This window comes from Podarcis tiliguerta (assembly GCF_965153285.1).
Source record: "Podarcis tiliguerta genome assembly, chromosome: 4".
Classification (NCBI taxonomy): Eukaryota; Metazoa; Chordata; class Lepidosauria; order Squamata; family Lacertidae; genus Podarcis; species Podarcis tiliguerta.
The window spans coordinates 51,892,582-51,909,776 of NC_139537.1; the positions used below are offsets into that span (position 1 = coordinate 51,892,582).

At 42.3% G+C, this 17,195-nt stretch overlaps 1 protein-coding gene across 3 annotated transcripts in view; it reads right to left on the minus strand.

Moving 5' to 3' along the window:
* HLCS (holocarboxylase synthetase) overlaps positions 1-8,304 on the minus strand; it is a 78,941-nt gene extending 70,637 nt beyond the window's left edge. Inside the window, exons 1-4 of one of the 3 annotated variants that reach the window (XM_083438681.1) lie at positions 8,093-8,304; positions 3,893-4,045; positions 3,367-3,529; positions 516-1,471 (exon numbers count right to left, since the gene is read on the minus strand). In XM_083438681.1, coding sequence (XP_083294807.1) covers positions 516-1,471; positions 3,367-3,418 — 1,008 coding nt within the window. In that variant the 5' untranslated portion in view covers positions 3,419-3,529; positions 3,893-4,045; positions 8,093-8,304. Of the gene's footprint in view, positions 1-515; positions 1,472-3,366; positions 3,530-3,892; positions 4,046-6,730; positions 7,150-8,092 lie in introns of those variants that run through there. The other 2 variants (XM_083438680.1, XM_083438682.1) reach the window with 2 other exon arrangements.
* Between the last annotated feature and the right edge of the window lie 8,891 nt (positions 8,305-17,195).

Here is a 17,195-nt window from a genome sequence, read left to right on the forward strand (position 1 = left end):
CAAGGCAGAAATATTACCCTTCAAATGTATTAAAAGTCACTTTTAAAAACCCAGGATTACTACATTAACTGCATAATCAACTATACTGATGCACCCTGATAATCTTCAATCACCAGCTACTTGGGTTGTTTTTTTATAGCAACTACACATTAATACAATACAGAAAGCAGAAATGGTACTACAGTGACAATGAATATTTACCTGCTAAGATCACTGTTGATCTTGTTTAAAAATAGCCCCAAAAATATTTTTTCCAACAGCCTAGAATTTAAATTAATTTAAATGCTAGATCACTTAATCTGAATGTTGGAACTGGGTAATACTGCCTTTTATGAAGAGGCTATAATATGGAATTTTATTACTAGAGAAGGAACAGTGGAAATGCTATAGTGCAGACTTACAGGAATGTTCTTGGAAAATCTATCTGCCTACAAATCTGTCATTTTCCTGAAAGCAGGATTCTTTAAGAAAACATTGAGAAAAACATTTGCAAACAAAACTTATGTCTACCATACCTGACAAAGAATGGCTTCTCCACCACCATTTCCATAGGGTAGATGGACAATCACCATATCTTTATCTGGACTCTCCAAGTAACCTAGTAGCTTCATGGGGCTTAATTCTTCTGTAGTTTCTCTCTCGAAAACTTTCCCACTAGCTAGAATATTTAGTCTAACCTCTTTGCTCTTTGCTGTTGAAAACACGAAGTCCTGTATTTTGCCCATCAGTTCATCTTTACTTTTTAGCTGTATTCCACCAAAAGTGAAAGAAGAAGCCAGTCCCAGAATCTTCCCACCTTTTGACATAAAAGCAAGAAATTGTTTGGACACATCATCTGAAATGGGGTGTGATGCAGCAACAATCAACAGCAATGCATTGTCAAGCCATGGAACGCTCATAACTTGATTCTCTAACAACTGGTAGACTGTATAAGCATTAACATCTACACATTCCATGATGAGTGATTTTATTTCCTCAAACTTCACTTTTCCAGGGTCAGAACCAACGTAAATTAAAATATTAGGAGGCTTCCCAGTAAGGTTTACCCTTTTCAGGTTTCCTGCCAGATTATCACTAACATCTTCGGAATTGCCACTATAATCATCAGGAAGATCTGGAATGTTTTCTGCAGAGGCAAACTTAACTGACTCAATTGTGCTATTCTCCAGTTCCAAGCACTCATGACAGCTGGAAAGATGAAGGTGGTGATGTTCACCAGTTCCCGTTTCCTTTTCAGATATTTGCTCAAGTTGTTCAGGATGTTCATTTACTTTCTGCAATTTACATGCTGGTCTCTGCATTTCTTGATCGCCACCTGCTGCACAATCAAGAGCTTCCTCTTCTGGTTTAGCATCAGTCTCAAAAGTAGACCCTTGAGTCAGTTCACCAAGTGGCATCTTATTTCCCTCTTTTTGGGTATTTGGAGCCAGTTGTTCTAACTCTTCCAGTGCTGACTTCTGTAAGTGAACAGCTGACATATTTAAAGTAAGTTATTAAACAGAATGCATAATAATGGCAATGTTGAATAATGCTGCCTTTAATATAAGCTTAAACTGGTGTTCTAATCTTAAATAATTGTGATGACATGTCTCCATTTTACTATCAGCATGTTTGCAATGCAATATAACATTATATTATCATGATGATGCAATGGAGCAGCTGTTGGTAAAAAATTATGTGCTTGCAAAGCACATCTTCAGATTAAGCTGTTGGTGACTAAAGTCATCATTTGCCCTAACAAAAAATGCCTGTCTAACTTAAACCCTATGCCAATAAGCTATTGTACGCATACACAAAAGAAAAACGCCTAGCAGTTAGACTGAGGACAAGTACGGCTAAGCAATTAAGTGAACCAAAACATGTGGCAAAGGTCAAGCTTGGCATGTGTTAATTCTGGAGTCTCATATTTGGATATCCAACTAAGAACACTTCAGTGGCCTGACCTTCAGAAGGAATAAGCAACCAGGTCAGTTCAGCACACAACTGTGTATGGACAGTGGTTATATTATCATATTCATCTGTGTAGGTTCTGAATTAACAAATTTGCTTACAAAGTACTGACTGGATGCAGATGCACAAATTATGGATACAGTTTTCATCAGCATGGCAGTCTGGATGACAATGTCATCCCTTCCCATCTCAAAATACCAATGCACTTTCCCATTTGCTATCTGTGTCCATTGTGTTCACTTACTATTAATGTAGAAGACCTTGCACAACTACTGGTGCATTGAAATCACTAGTTTCAATGCATCTCCAATTAAGCATGCTTAAAAAACAACATTTTTAAAGGAAAAGTTTACATTTCAAAGCAGCTACTAGATTTTGCATTATTAAATAACATACAGTTATAGACATCACCAGGAGGACCTGAACTTCTAAATTATCCAGTATTTGGAGGATACTTTGCAATGGTTAAGTATTTATAACTTTTTTACACTCCAGAGACACTCCAGGATAAAAATTAGATTTATGCTTGTCAGTCATTAGCTTACCCAATCAACAAAATAACTGAATTGAGAGATTAAAGATTAAATGTTTACAAGAATGGCGTGAACGCCAAATAACTATTTCATAGGAGAGGTGCTCAAGTAAAGTTCCATGTTTTAACACACAATTCATAATGCTAATAATAATAAATAAACTCAATGATGCCTCAACATTTTGGGCAACAAGTCAAGTTCAAAATATAAAACTGCACCATTAGAGCAAGAGCACCATTAGAACTTGTGGCTCTCCAGATACTCTACAACTTCCATCATCCCTGACCGCTGGGCTATACCAATGCAGAGTTACAGGTCCTCCCCTTATGGTGAGCACTACTGTACATACATAATTGCCCTGTTCCCTAGAGTAAATTACTTCTTGGTACTGAGAGTGGGAGTTGATGCCATCAAAGTTGAGGAAAGCATTTTATGGTGTGGTGTATGATTGTCTATGATATCTAGCCCTCTACTTCTCTCCAGATGTATCAATGAGTCCTATTATCTCTGCCATTTATGACACCCATCTACACAGTGGCCAGTCATTATTTACTGATTATTGTTTCAATATGTAATGTATTGGATGTATAAAAAGTCCCAACCCCAAGCACTGAATTCAGTGAAAAGTGTAGAAATGGGTTGTTTGTCATAAGTATGTTGTGTTGAAGTTGACAGCACATAATCTTGACCTAGCAATATTAAGACTGGGCCTTAAATTCACAAAATAAGCACCTAGTAAATGATATAAATAATGGAACTACAATTAACAGACAGAAGGATGGACCCTACCCGTTTTCTTGCACAGAATATCAATTAAGTTATGTTGGTCCAGGTCGCTTTGTGGGCCACTGGAAAGGAACACTTTAATTATAAAGATACTTACACACAATTTTTTGAGGCTTCATTCCATTATCCATTTGGAGTCTATTTTCCATGAATGCTATCCCAAGGCTACTAAAGTTATCTATGCTTGTTTCAGCAAATAATATGTAAGGTTCTCCAGGTCTGAAGGCCAAAGGTGAACAATAGTCTGACCACTTCACAATCTGAAGAAAAAATCATGACATATTTCCCAGATTATTTTTTAAAAAATTATGTAGCATTCATATCCATAGTTGTGCATTTTGCCTAGGAATACAGAAATTTAGGAGTGTGCACTGGTTTCTGACAAATTCTGAATCCTGTGGCAAAGCAGGATGCTTTGGAAGGATTTCAGCTTAGCAAAGATGCAAGTTCTCTATGAGGCAATCCGAACCAAAGAGAGAAGACTGAGTTTTCTTTTCTCTTTCTTTCTCTATTTGTGTTTTTATCTAGATTAGGTTCTTTTATCTTATTGTATTATAAAAAAGCTTTAATAAAATCTTATGAAAAAATAAAATAAAACCAAAACCATTACAGAACATACTGACCTTTTCTGTTGAGCAATTTACAGCTTGAGAACTGCCTGCTTGAATGGAAATACTTTCAGTTAGAAATGTGATACGTTCTGTTTCCAATATTTTATCCAAATAATGAAAAGGCGATACAATAAGCAACGTCCATTTGTTTAAATCATCAACAGACTGGAAAAGAGAGGGGAAAAAGAGATGCTTAACAACATTTTGGGAAGCTTACCTCTTCCTCCCCAAATTGAGCTCTGATATGTAATTTCAGGAAAACACAACAGTTAAGACTAACTTCACTACACTTTGCTCTATCTGGATCCAACTGAAACAAAAGAGCCCTGCTTGGTAAGACCAAATGCCTATCTAGTCCAGCAACGTGTTCTCACTGTGGCCAACCAGCGGCTAAAGAGAATCCTCTCCTATGCTTGGTGTGTCATACCATATACATTTTTGGAATCCCACACCTTTGATGGCATCTTACAACACCTTAAGGTCCAACATGTATAGGAAGGTAATCTACTTCTTTGTTAGTTAAAGTGTTAGTCTCTATCATGAAAATCCTATATGCATGCCACTGGCAACTGAGAGTGGAAATTAGTCATGTCTTAACACTAGCAATTCCAGTAAGGAGTGTTGGGACTGCACTCTCTTGTACTTTATGACTGTCTAAAGATCAGAGTGTGACATAATAGCCACCAAGGGGCTGCTTTACATGTTACGAAACTAAAATAATGTTTCAAAGATTTAACAAGATTACAAAAAATACGTCAAACAAAATAGTCCACAAATTGAGTTGCAGTGGTAGTTCGCGTATACTATATGCAGCTTTTTGCCTTTCTAAATATACTTGATAGCAACCTAACTTGCTATCTTAAGATAAATCTAAATATACTTAAGATAGCAACCTTAACTCTTCAATTTTACACCTGCTTTTACATACACTAAATTTCTGCTTGTTTGATTTTAACTCTCAGATTGATCATATGCAATAAATGAATTGTTGTATCCAAACATCAGGCTAACAGTTTTCAACTTATTATATGTTTATTTTTAAAATATTTCACATTTTTGAAGGACATGAGTGCTGACCGCAAGGGATGTTTTGCTTAATTTCACAATGTACAGTTAAATGTGCAATCCTATCAGCCACTGTTCCAACATGAGGCACAATGACTTCTGCTCCAGAAGAAAAACCACTGTTGCTATTATAACATGCCAGCATAACAATGTAGAGCAAAGGTTGTTGATGAAGCATAATACCATCACATGGGACTGTCCTTGAAAACAGTCCAAAAGCTGCAGCTTGTGCAGAATAAGGCTGCCAGGTTACTAACTTGGACAGGAATATGGGATCTCATGTAACACTGAAGTTTTGCACTGGTAACTTGTGCACTGTGGACATTGATTCAATGAGTCAGTGCTAAATGACTTAAGGATGCTAAATGACATCTACAGAAGCTCATCTTCCAATACCAGCCACTCAATCCTTAATAAGGGTGGAGCTCTACCTGTAGCTTTCAGATGTCAGTTGAATACAATTTTATTTACCCAAACTTTTGCAGTCTGGTAACAGAAGGTTTAAGCTTCAGAATATATGTATCTGTGTTTTAATGATTTGTAATGCATATTTTTATTTGTACACGTTTTTAGCTATATTCAGGTCTTCCACTAGCACAACAGGGCTTCCCTCACCAACTAGCTTGTGGGGTCAGGAGAACACCTGGCAAGGGGAGAAGAGGGGAAATAATTATGTCAGGCAAACAGAAATGCTTACACCAAAATATTTGAAACACTGCAATGCTGCATTCCTCCCTCAGTGTTATAGTTAACATTGTCCTAGGGTTTACATCTTTTATCCTACCAAAATATTTAGGGTCATGTCACACATTACACTTTTTAAATTATATACACAAAGCAGCCTGCATTAATACATAATTAACACACACAAGCACATACAAGCATGATTTTGCCACTGCATGCATTTCACTGGTACATGCACCAAACAATTGGGAGTAATCACATCTCCATTAAATGTGGCTGCAGGGTGTGTGTGTATGTAAAGAAATAACACTACTTAACATACGAAGCATCCCTGTACTTTTTACAGGTTAGAAATTTTTAAAGCATGCTTTTCCTTTCTCAAACGTGCTTTTGATTATTCTTACTATTCAAGCACCGGGTGAAAATACGGTTTCCAGAGATTTCACCTATTATCACCTGTAATCTTCAATTAACTTACTGCTGCTATATCTAATCTTAGTTATGGTACCTGCTTTTTCTCTTTAGAAACAGCTGCTTTATAAGGAGTCGCTTTTAAACTGCAATGTTCTCGTTTGCAAGTTTGGGGGCCTGTCAAGCGAAAGGCAGGCTATAAACATATCTGAACAAAACTACTGTGCCACCATATTGTTGCACCCTCCCCAATCTAAGGAAAGCTGCACCTGTTAATTTCTGCCTATCCTCCAGCTGTCAAAGGGCCAGAAACCCCAAAGTATTACTTCTTTTTTTTAAAAGCGGTTTCTATTTCATCTGTAAGCCACCTTGAGCCACTGTCTTGGAAAAAAGGTGGGACATAAACATGATAATAATAACTCCCTCCCTCGTCCAAATACCCTACACTTGTGTTGAGATTTATAATCTCCCTACCCCTATCCTATACATCAGGGGTGGGAAGCCTGTGGTCCTCCGTACCTGACGGGACCCCAATTCCCATCAACCCCGACTACTGGCCAAACTGGTCGGGGCTGAGGGGGGTTGGGGTGTCCTCCAACTGGAGGACCACCCGCTGCCCATCCATTTTATGTACACCTGGCAAACGGGCGCGCCACGGGCCGCGCCGCCTCCTCCCTTCCCGCCTCACACCTGGGTCTCGTCAGTGAAGAACACCTTGTCCCCCACCCTCAGGCAGACTCTCTCCTCCTCCGGGGGGCGCCGGGGCCCCGGCTTGCGAAGCGGATGGTGGGCAGCTTGCCGGTGCTGCGGAGTTTGGCGAGGGCAGCCGGGGCTGGAGGAAGAGGAGGAGGTAGAGAAGGTGAAGGAGCAGCGCGTCCTGTACAGCCTGCGCACCGTGCGGCGGATGAGCCCCGCCGAGGAGGCCCCCCAGCGCGCCCAGAAGTACAAGTAGCAGAGCGTGATCAGCATGGCGCGCGGGCGACGCGCCTGAGGGGCTCCAACCGCCAACCGACGCGCCCGCCCCCATCCGTACCTCAGCGGCTGCGGAGAGGGTGCGGGGAGTGGCGGGGGAAGCAGCCAACGCCGCCGCCGCCGCCGCCGTGATTGGCTGTCCCGCCCTCCTCACGCGAAGATAACAGGACTGCTGATTGGTCCGGAGGTCTCCACCCCCTCCCTTCTCTTGCTGTTGGTTCCAGGCACGAACAGGCGTAAAAGACCCGGAAGCGCCATATAGCCGCGCTGTAGCTTCTCTATCCTCTTGCTACTTCTTTGCGCTATATCTGTGGCAGAATTCAGAAAAGGCTAGACTGCCTTTGGATGGGGAGGGACGGATGCTTTTTAATTTATTTATTTATTTATTTAATTTTTTAAAACGTTATTTTCTATAAAAGTTTGCATTTTCGTCCTTCATTTCCTGGTCCCGCATCCACATTTGATGTTACTCCCTGCTCTGTTATCATGTATCTAGAATCATGTATTGCGCTTCCTGTTTTCTCTCGTACACGTGCGCGCTGCCCACGATTCTGTCTCCGATCGGTCCTGTGAAAAATTTGGCTTCTGAGCGCGCCAATCCGCATCGGATCGGGCCGTAGGGGAGGCAGTCAATCCGTGGTTGCACAAACAAAACCTTTTTGAAGGAGGATGGAAATGTTCCATAAAGAGATGTATAAAATCTCGACCCAGTTCCTTGGAATGAGACACTAGCCTTTTCCTTGTGACAATTTCTACGCGTACATCGCTTCGAAGATGTAAATTCCTCTGATAAAAAAGAGGCTTGACTCGCAAGCAATTCTATAATAGCTGAAGGTTATGCAGACCACCTTATTGTGTAGAATTTATTGGAACAGATCCCTTAGTATCCAAAACACTGGAGGGATGTTCTGGAGCAACATTTTAAAAATTAAAACATTGCAGCATTAAGTTATTGCTATTCCCAGCTAAAAACCATTTTCGTTTGTCAATATTTTGAAAATGAACATCCAATATTGTGGGGGGGACGGGGGACCAACTGCGGGAGGATTTCTGCCTGCTTGTGAGAATTCCAGAGCTTACCTTTGGTGAAGTGTTCGCTTCCCTCCTGCCTCCTCAATGCTGCCCGTCTATCTAAGATTAGGACAAATTATAAATCCTCTGTTGGCTTTTCCTGCTCCTCATTGGACAGGAAAGCTGCCAAAAACGGATTTATGGGGTGGGATTTTTTGGGGGGGTGGGGTTGGTGCTGAGGAAAAACCGCATCCGTTCATGCTCATAATTCGAAACCTAACTACTCTACTTCCAATAAACTGAACCACTTTCTGTAAATCTATTTAAAGCAAGGGAAACTGAAAGCACAGAAGCTTTTTGCGCATGTCTATTTATCACACTGTCTTTTTATCTGCACAAAGTTCTTTGGTGGCAATCCAACTAAGCTTTAAGCAAGCAAGATAGATTACCTATCTCCAAGCACAGATAGCATTCCATTGCTGGAAGCAGTGCCTACAACAATACACACACAAACAGTTGCTTGCAATTAATAGATTGACTTATCCCTGGGAAATGTCCAATACACAGTATTTGACAGCCCAAAAGAATTCAGTTTAACTTATTTCCAAGTAAATGTGGAAAGAATAATAGTTTTGGAAGGGATCCCAAATGTAATCTAGTCCAACCCCCTGCAATGCAGGAATCACAACTAAAGCATCCATGACAGATGGCCATCCAACCAGTGGCGGAGCTTCATGCTCCGGCCCGGGGAGGGGGCAGGGCGGAGAGCAGGCGGGGGCAGGGCTGGTGCGCGTCCTGGGGGTGTGGCACACCACCTGCGGGGCAGCTGTGATGGCACCCCACTGGGATTGCACTGCCAGGGGCCGTGTGCTCCCCCCATACTCCTCTTCCTCCGCCAGTGCATCCAACCTCTGCTTAAAAACCTCCAAGGATGGAAAGTTGTTCCACTGTTGAACAACTCTTTCTGTCAACAAATTCTTCCTGATGTTTAGTCAGAATCTTCTTTTTTGTAACTTGAATCTGTTATAGGAATTTTAAGGTCTTATATATAAAAAATAAATGTTCACAAATGTACAAGACAAACACATATATAAGTATATATAAACCATGCGTCTGAAACATAGCTGTCAACCTTCCCTTTTTTTGTGGGAAATTCCCTTATTCCAGCGCTGTTTCCTGCTGCTTCCCGCTGCTATCCCGGATTGTTAGATATCCAGTAGACTGTCCCCAGGACAGGTGAGGCTGCTTATCCCTTATTTTCGAGGCTGCTGATCCCTTATTTTCAATTCTGAAAGTTGACAGCTATGGTCTGAAATAGTACAGGAGAACAATCCTGAATTTTACTCCCCCAAATTGTCCTCAAATATTTCTCTGCCAGGAGGAAGGGGAAAAGCTTTCCAATTGTCTTTGGATTATAGAGGTTTACACCTCCCTGTAAATACAGGCTAGCAAGTTATCTGTTAAGCTGAGCACACTATCAATATGCCTAAGAGCAGCGGTCAGCAACCTTTTTCAGGTGTCCCTCCCTCAGACCATGTGGTGAGCCAGACTATTTTTTTTTTTTTTAAGGAACGAATTTCTATGCCCCACAAATAACACAGAGATGCATTTTAAATAAAAAGACACGTTCTACTCATGTAAAAACACACTGATTCCTGGACCATCCACAGGCCGGATTGAGAAGGCGATTGCCTACCCCTGTGTAAGAGATTCAGAAACTAAGTATTTACCATCTCAAAGGAATGGCCAGGGTACCCAGAAAAGGCAATCAGATAAGGTATTATCAGGTATCCTGGCAGATAGGTAGAAGCAATACTTTCAAATTTCGGCTGGGGACCACCTCTTTCTGTGATGTATGTATGATGTCTTGGGGGGTGGTCAAGGGCTACAGGATAGTAGGCAATCTCAAAAGTCTATACAGTATAAGAGCCTGCACACCAATGTCCTGGGTTCCTCTCCTCCCTCCCTGCATGGGGGACCCTGTTGCAACAGTTTAATAAAGATCATGTTTACTAACTGCTTTGCTTCTCAATATTCTCTGATTGGCCTGTGTTATTTTCTCCTACTGACAGAGAACCTAAAGTACTTAAGGACTCTATACGGGCTCTTAGATACCCCATAAGGGAAAGGGAGCAGTATTTTTCTATCATCAGTAAATGAAACAAAGTCAGTTTAAAAGGAGTGACAGCTGAAGAAGGTGGATTTTGGACAAGGTGTATGTTTCACAGGAATGATTTTGCAGAATTGTTTATGGAACAAAACAGTGGATAAGTTAGGGTTGCTTGGATAAGGGCATAATTAGGAAGCAAAGGGATCAAGGATCTTTCTTGTTCTTAAGTGGTTTACATTGGCACAAGTATTGCAGTTTTGCCAAACAAAATAAGGTTAGGGTTGTTGTTTTTTTATATAAATATCACTATCAACATGGGTATCCGTTGATGTGACACAGGAAATCAGAGTAGGATCTTGTGCCGTTTCCCCCTAAAGCAGCACTAATTGATAGCTTTAGAGCTGAGAGATTATCTTCGGCTTTTTCAACACTGTAGTACACAGGTGTTTCACATAAATTCAAAGGATCTAGTTTACAGAGATATCTGTAGAGTTGATGCAGGATAGCCTCTTATTGAGAACTTGGGGAGCATGCTGATCAGAAAACAAGTTCTGATTTTTAGGCCCTACCAGCTTCTGCAGATTTTACTTTCCAGCGAAAGGACCATAGCGCAGAATTGCTTTGCATTCTTGGTTCACTGCTTTTACAGAATCATGAGGGTAAGTGACAACAACAACAATAATAATAGTCATTGTTGTTATTTTATTTTAATTTATTTGTACCATACTTATCTGACTGGGTTGGCCCAGCCACTCTGGGCAGTTTCTTTTTAAAAAAGGTTTGTCACAGCATGGGAGAACTGAGAGACACACAGCTTCTGTTAAGGTAAAAATGACACGCCCTTTGCTTTTTTTTTTTTTTAATTTTTATTAAGGGTTTTCTTGTTTTACAGAAGTAAGTGTAATGCCTCGTTGTTGTTTTTCCATGTAACATTTTTACAAATCCATTTCATTTGTTGAGGCATTAGGGGGAGAGGAAAAGAAAAAAGAAAGAGGGGGGTGGAGAGAGGGGAAATGGAAGGGGGTGGGGTTGGGTGGCGGTGTTTCTATTGTGTTTAATGTATGTAGAGTTTGGGGTCAGCGTTGTTTGTGTTGTTCGCTTGTGTTCCTTTGGTGGTGAGAGAGGTTGGGGTTGGCCTAGGGTGTGATTGTTTGCTTGTGATTGGCTGTGGTGATCTTTGTTTTCGTATGTGAGTGAGGTGGGTGGGTGTTTTGGATCAGGTTAGCCATATTGATTTGTATGCTGTTGGTGGATTATTGTCATTGTCCTGTTGGGCTGTGTATGTGATAAAGGGGAGCCATACCGGGGTGAAAGCGTCTTCTTCTGTTTGTCCCCGTGTCAGTTTCAGTTTATTAGTTAATTTTTCTAGTAGGGCTGTTTCCCAAACTATTTGGTACCATTGGTCCATACTTACTCCTGACAGGTCTCTCCAGTGTCTGGCTATGATGCTTCTGGCTGCTGAGAGTAGGTGGGTTATGAGTTCTTTGTGGTGTAAATGGGCATTGTTGTCTTGGAAAATGTTTAGTAGGGCCAATTCTGGGGTGATGTCTATTACTTGCTTAGTTATTTTACATATTTCTTGTATGGCTGTTGTCCAGAATAGTTGGATTTTGGGACACTCCCACCACATGTGGAGGTATGTGCCTGTGGAGATGCACCCTCTCCAGCATTTTGGTGAGGTTCCTGGGTGTATTAGCGCTAGTTTCCTTGGTGTAAGGTACCACCTGTAGGTGAGTTTCAGTGTGAGTTCTTTTCTTTTCGTTGATATGGATTTAAAGGGGGGTTTAGACCACATTCTGGTCCATTGAGTGGGGTTAATCTCATAGCCTATGTCATTCTCCCATTGTTTTTTGATTGCATCTAGGGGATTTGCAGGGTTTTGGAGTAGTATTTTGTATATTGCGGATACCGTCCCTTTACCGTTTCCCTTTGTTGTCAGGAGGAGGTTTTCGAAGGTTGTCAGGGGCCTAGTTGCTGCTGATTTTACTGTTGGGTTGTTTAAGAGGGCATGTAGTTGGTGTTGTGTTAACCAGGGCATTTGGGTGTCTTCTAGTTTGTCTTGTATTTCTTGTGTTGACAAAGGTTTGTTATTTTTATAAAAGTCTATTAGGCGATATAAGCCTTTGGTTTGCCAGGTTTTTATCTGGAGGTTTTGTGCTGCATGGTGGAATAATGGGTGGTGCGCCAGGGGAATTAGTGGGGATGGGGTTGGGGATAGTTTGCCTATTTGTGTTTTCCATGCTTTGAGCATGGTCTGTGTGTATCTGTTAAGTGTTGTGGGAATTTTCTTTAGTTTGTTTGGGAGGAGTGGGTATGTTGTGGTGCAGGTATTTTTAATTGTTTCCCTCTCTAGGTGTACCCATTGTTTTGTCTCATCTTCTAGTATATATGGGATTATATGGCGTATTTGGTTGGCATTGTAATATGCTTCTATGTTGGGGATTCCCCATCCTCCTTCTGAGGTGGGGAGGTGCAGGTATTTGGGGCTTATTCTTGGTTTTTTATGTGAGAAGATGAAAGAATGTATTTTTCTCTGCCAACTGCGAAGTTGGGTTGAGGGGATCCAGATTGGGAGGGCCTGGAATAGGTAGGTTAGTTTTGGGAGTGTGATCATTTTGATCATGGCTATTTTGTCTGAGAGAGTGAAATTCATGTTATTCCATCTCATTAGGTCTTTGTTAATTTGTCGCCACAGGGGCTTGTAGTTGTGGAGGTACAATTTATTGAGGTTTCTGGTTATTTGTACCCCTAGGTATCTGAACTTGGTGTGGCAAAGTTTTATTTTGGTGACCTTCGTGAGTTCCTTTTGGATGTGAGGAGGGGTGTTGAAGCACATAGCTTCTGACTTTGTAAAATTTACCTGTAGGCCCGACACCATTGCAAATGTGTTGAGTTCTCTGATTAGGGAGGTTGCTGTGCTTATGGGGTCTGGTGTTGTGACCATTAGGTCATCTGCAAAGAGCCCTAATTTATAGGTTCTGCCTTTTATTTCCACTCCCTTGATGTCTGTGGCTGCTCGGATGCGGATTGCTAAGGGTTCCAGAGCCAGGATAAATAAGAAGGGAGACAGCGGGCATCCTTGTTTCGTGCCTCTTTGGATAGCTATAGTATTAGAATCCATATTGTTAGTTCTGCATTTTGCTGAGGCTTGGGAGTATATTTGTTTGAGGATTTGTAGGAAGTTGGGGCCAAATTTCATGTTAGTTAGTACTGCTAATATGTATTTCCACTCTAAGCAATCAAAGGCTTTGAGGATGTCTAGGGACATAATTGTCAACGGGAGTTTGGTTGCCTTGCTGTGCTCGATCAGGTTCAGTAGTTTCCTGATGGGGTCTGTTATATTGCGGCCAGGGACAAAGCCAGTCTGGTCTGGGGCTATTAACTTGTGTAGGAAGATTTTTAGGCGGTTGGCCAAGATTGATGTGAATATCTTGTAGTCTTGGTTTATTAATGAGATTGGGCGGTATGATTCTACTTTGAGGTTGTCTTTTAGTGGTTTTGGGATGGAGACTATTTTGGAGTGGGTCCAGGTTTTGGGGATGGGGCTCCCTTTTATGATGTCATTGAATAGGCGGGTCATGTAGGGCATCAAGGGTTCTTTGAATTTCCTATAGAATTCTGCTGTGAAGCCGTCTGGTCCTGGGGCTTTGTGTGGTTTCAGGTTTTTGAGGACCGCATCTATTTCCTCTGGGGTGATAGGGCTGTCCATGAATTCCTGTTCCTCATCAGTTAGGGTAGGCATGGTCAGTCCTGCTAGAAATTTTCTGATTTCCTTCTCTGGTGGGTTATGGGAGGTGTATAGGTTGGAGTAGAATTCTGCAAATTCTGAGGTTATTTCTTTGGGGGAGAATGTTATGTTGCCGTCTTTTTTGGTGATGCAGTGTATTCTTGTTTTGAGTGCTTTTTTCCTACATCTATTTGCTAGTAATCTGGAGTTTTTCCCTCCGTATTCGTAGAAACGTTGTTTAGAGTATAGAATGTTGATCATTGTTTTGTTAATTTCTAGGGAGTCTAGTTCTCTCCTTTTTTGTTCTATAATTTTGAGGAGTTTTTTAGATCCTGTTTGTTTGTAGCGTGATGAGAGGGCTGTGATGTCTTGTTCTATTTTGCTAATTTTTGAGGAGGTTTGTTTTTTAAGGAATGTTTTCTCTTTTATGCAAGCTCCTCTGGTGACCGCTTTCATTGCGTCCCATAGGAGGGGGGTTGTTATATTGTTTACATCGTTTTCCTTGAAGTAGTTTTGGAGGGTTTTTGTGAGACTCTCTCTAGTTTGTTTGTTTGTAGTTAGGATGGGACTGAAGGACCATGTTGGGGTGGTTTGTGTTCCTTCTCCTATTTTAACTATGACTTCTACTGGGGCGTGATCTGTGATTTTAATGTTACCTATGTTAGTTGATTCCACTGAGGGGATCAGACCCTGTGTGAGTAGAATGCTGTCCAATCTGGACACTGTATTATGGCGTCCCGATTGGAATGTATGGCTGGTGTCTCCCGGGTTTTGCTCACCCCAAATGTCGTAGAGACCCCTATTTTTTAGCATTTTTAGTAACTTGTAAGGGTTCCTAGTTGTTGGGGGTTTCCTTTGGAGGAAGGTTGCCCATGGGGTTGTAGGGTGGATATCTCTCAGGGATATACCTTTCATATTTAGATTGAGGTCCCCTCCTAGGATTGCTTCCCCTTCAGAGAAGGAGAGGAATTTGTTTAGTGTCTTCTGGAAGAATTCTAGTTGTTTCGTGTTTGGGGCATATATGGAGCCGATTGTCAGTTTGATTTTGCCATCTAGTGTCCCTTTGGTGAAAATGAATCTGCCTTTTTTGTCCTTGAGGACTGTTGTGGCAGTGAAGTTCAGGTCTCTACTGAGTATTATGGCTACACCACGAGCTTTCCCTGAGCCTCGTGCGACCCACTGTTGACTGAAGCGGGGGTCGCTCAGGAGTTTGCTGCCTTTGGGTGGGTTGTGTATTTCTTGTAGGAAGGTGATGTGTGGTTTCATGGTGTTTATGTATGAGGTGATGCGTTTTCTTTTGATAGGGTTTCCCAGCCCCCTCACGTTTAATGTAATTGCTTTTAGGTTAGCCATCTTGCTTATCTATTGTGTGGGGCGATTCCCTGCCAACCCGTTTGGGTTGTCTTGTATCTCTCTCTTCGTGTTGTTTAAGGTACCAGTGGGGTTGCGCTGACCTAGGGTGTGGTGGGTGGGTGGCTAATGGGGTTAGAGTAAGGTTTGGGTTGAAGAGTAGGGGGTAAGTTGTAGAGAGTTTCCTATATGTAGTCATGTAGGTGTTTGTTTGGGATATTTTTGGCCATCTGGCATTTAGCCGGTTGGTCCTAGGTCTCAGCTGGTGTGGAAGGCCATCTTCAAAGACAGGCCCTCCCCCCTGTTGTTTGCAATAGGGGGTGATCAGTGAGACAGTGTGAAGTGACTTTGTAACGTCGCTTTCAGGTATAGGGTTCATAAGCAATGTTGCCAATGTTATAAGCAACATTGTTGGTGTGTTGGGGTGGGGATGTGGGTGCTGGTACGCTCTGGTGCCACCATAGTGCTGGTTGGGTATCAGATTTTAGCCTGATTGTGGGTTGTGTTATTAAGGTTGGAAGAGTTGTTTTTCCTTAGTATGGAGTGTGGGGGTGTTGAAGGTGTGGGTGATGGGTAATGTGGTTGAGGTCGTCTGGACTGGTGTTGGGGTGGGGATTTCTGTGGGGGTGCGGGGCTGGGGGGGTGTTGATGGTGTTAACTAAATCTATGGTTTTTTTGGGGGGGGGAGAGGGGGGAAAAGGAGGGGAATCACCAGTCCTTCAGTTTGTGGTTTTTTTTCTTGGTTGCTTCATTCAGCTGGGGTTGTTGTTGTTGTAGGGTTGTCCGTCTGCGATGAATTGGTTTGGTTGATCTTGGTCTGGTTTCTTGTGTCGTATGGCCGGCGGGACGATTCTGCTCGTGATGCTTCTCTGTATTGGTTTACACTGTTGTGCCGCTTCTGTTGTTTCTTTTTCTTCTGTACCATTGTCCAGTTGCTTGCTGTTGTTTCCGCGTGGTTGGGGCTGTCACTTGGTGGGTTTGTCAGTTGCCATTCCGGTGGGAGGTCGAGTTCGAGGTTCTTTAGTAGTTGCAGGGCCTCAGGTATGTTGCTAGCCATGTGTTGTGTTGTATTGGTTGTTACAATGAGGCGGAAGGGGAAGCCCCATCGGTATTTGATCCCTGCTTGTTGGAGACGCTGGGTGCATGGGCGCAGGCTTTTCCTCCGGTTTAGGGTGTCCTGAGATAAGTCCTGTAAGGCCAGAATGGGGGTTTCTCCATATCGGAGGTTGGTTGAGTTTTTGAGGCTGTTCCATACCTCTTCCTTCTTTTTGTAGCGTGTGAAGCATACAATGATGTCTCTTGGGGGGGCGTTGGGTTTTGGCATAGGTTTTAGGGCTCTGTGAGCCCTCTCCAAGTCATCTGCCTCAAGTTTCAGGTTTGGGATTGTGTTTTTCAGCCAGTGTATAATTAGGTCTGCTGGGCTTTTCTCCTCTGTTTTTTCAGGGAAGTTGCGGAAACGAATGTTAGAACGCCTATTTCGGTCTTCAAGGTCGGCTTGTTTAATTTTCATCTCTCTGTGTTCTGCTTCCATTTGGTTTACCAGTTCGTCTAGTTTCTTGTTCACACGTGCGTTCTCCTCCCGGTATTGCTCTATTATTCTTTCTTGCATTTGGTTCTTGTTCTCTAGAGCCTCCACTTTGGAGGTTAGATTATTGATTAGTACCTGTATGGGAGCCATTGTGGCCTTCAGTGTTTCTTCTAATCGTGCTTCTAATCTTGCTTCCATTTCCCTCAGATCTCGTTTCGTTATTGGGTGCTCATCATCTTGAAGGGGAGTTACCGTCTTAGCATTGTTTGCCATCTCCCTGGTTGGTGTCTCCCTGTTGGTTTTGGTTCGAGGTTGGCTTGGCGTCCCCTTGGGGTAGGGCGCGTGGTAGTTGGGAGTTGTGGCAGTGGTGGTTCCTGGGTATTGTTGGGTTGCTGAGCTGATCAGGCTTTGCTGGCTGGTGGCTTTCGCAGAGCGTTTGATTAGGTGGTCATTTGTG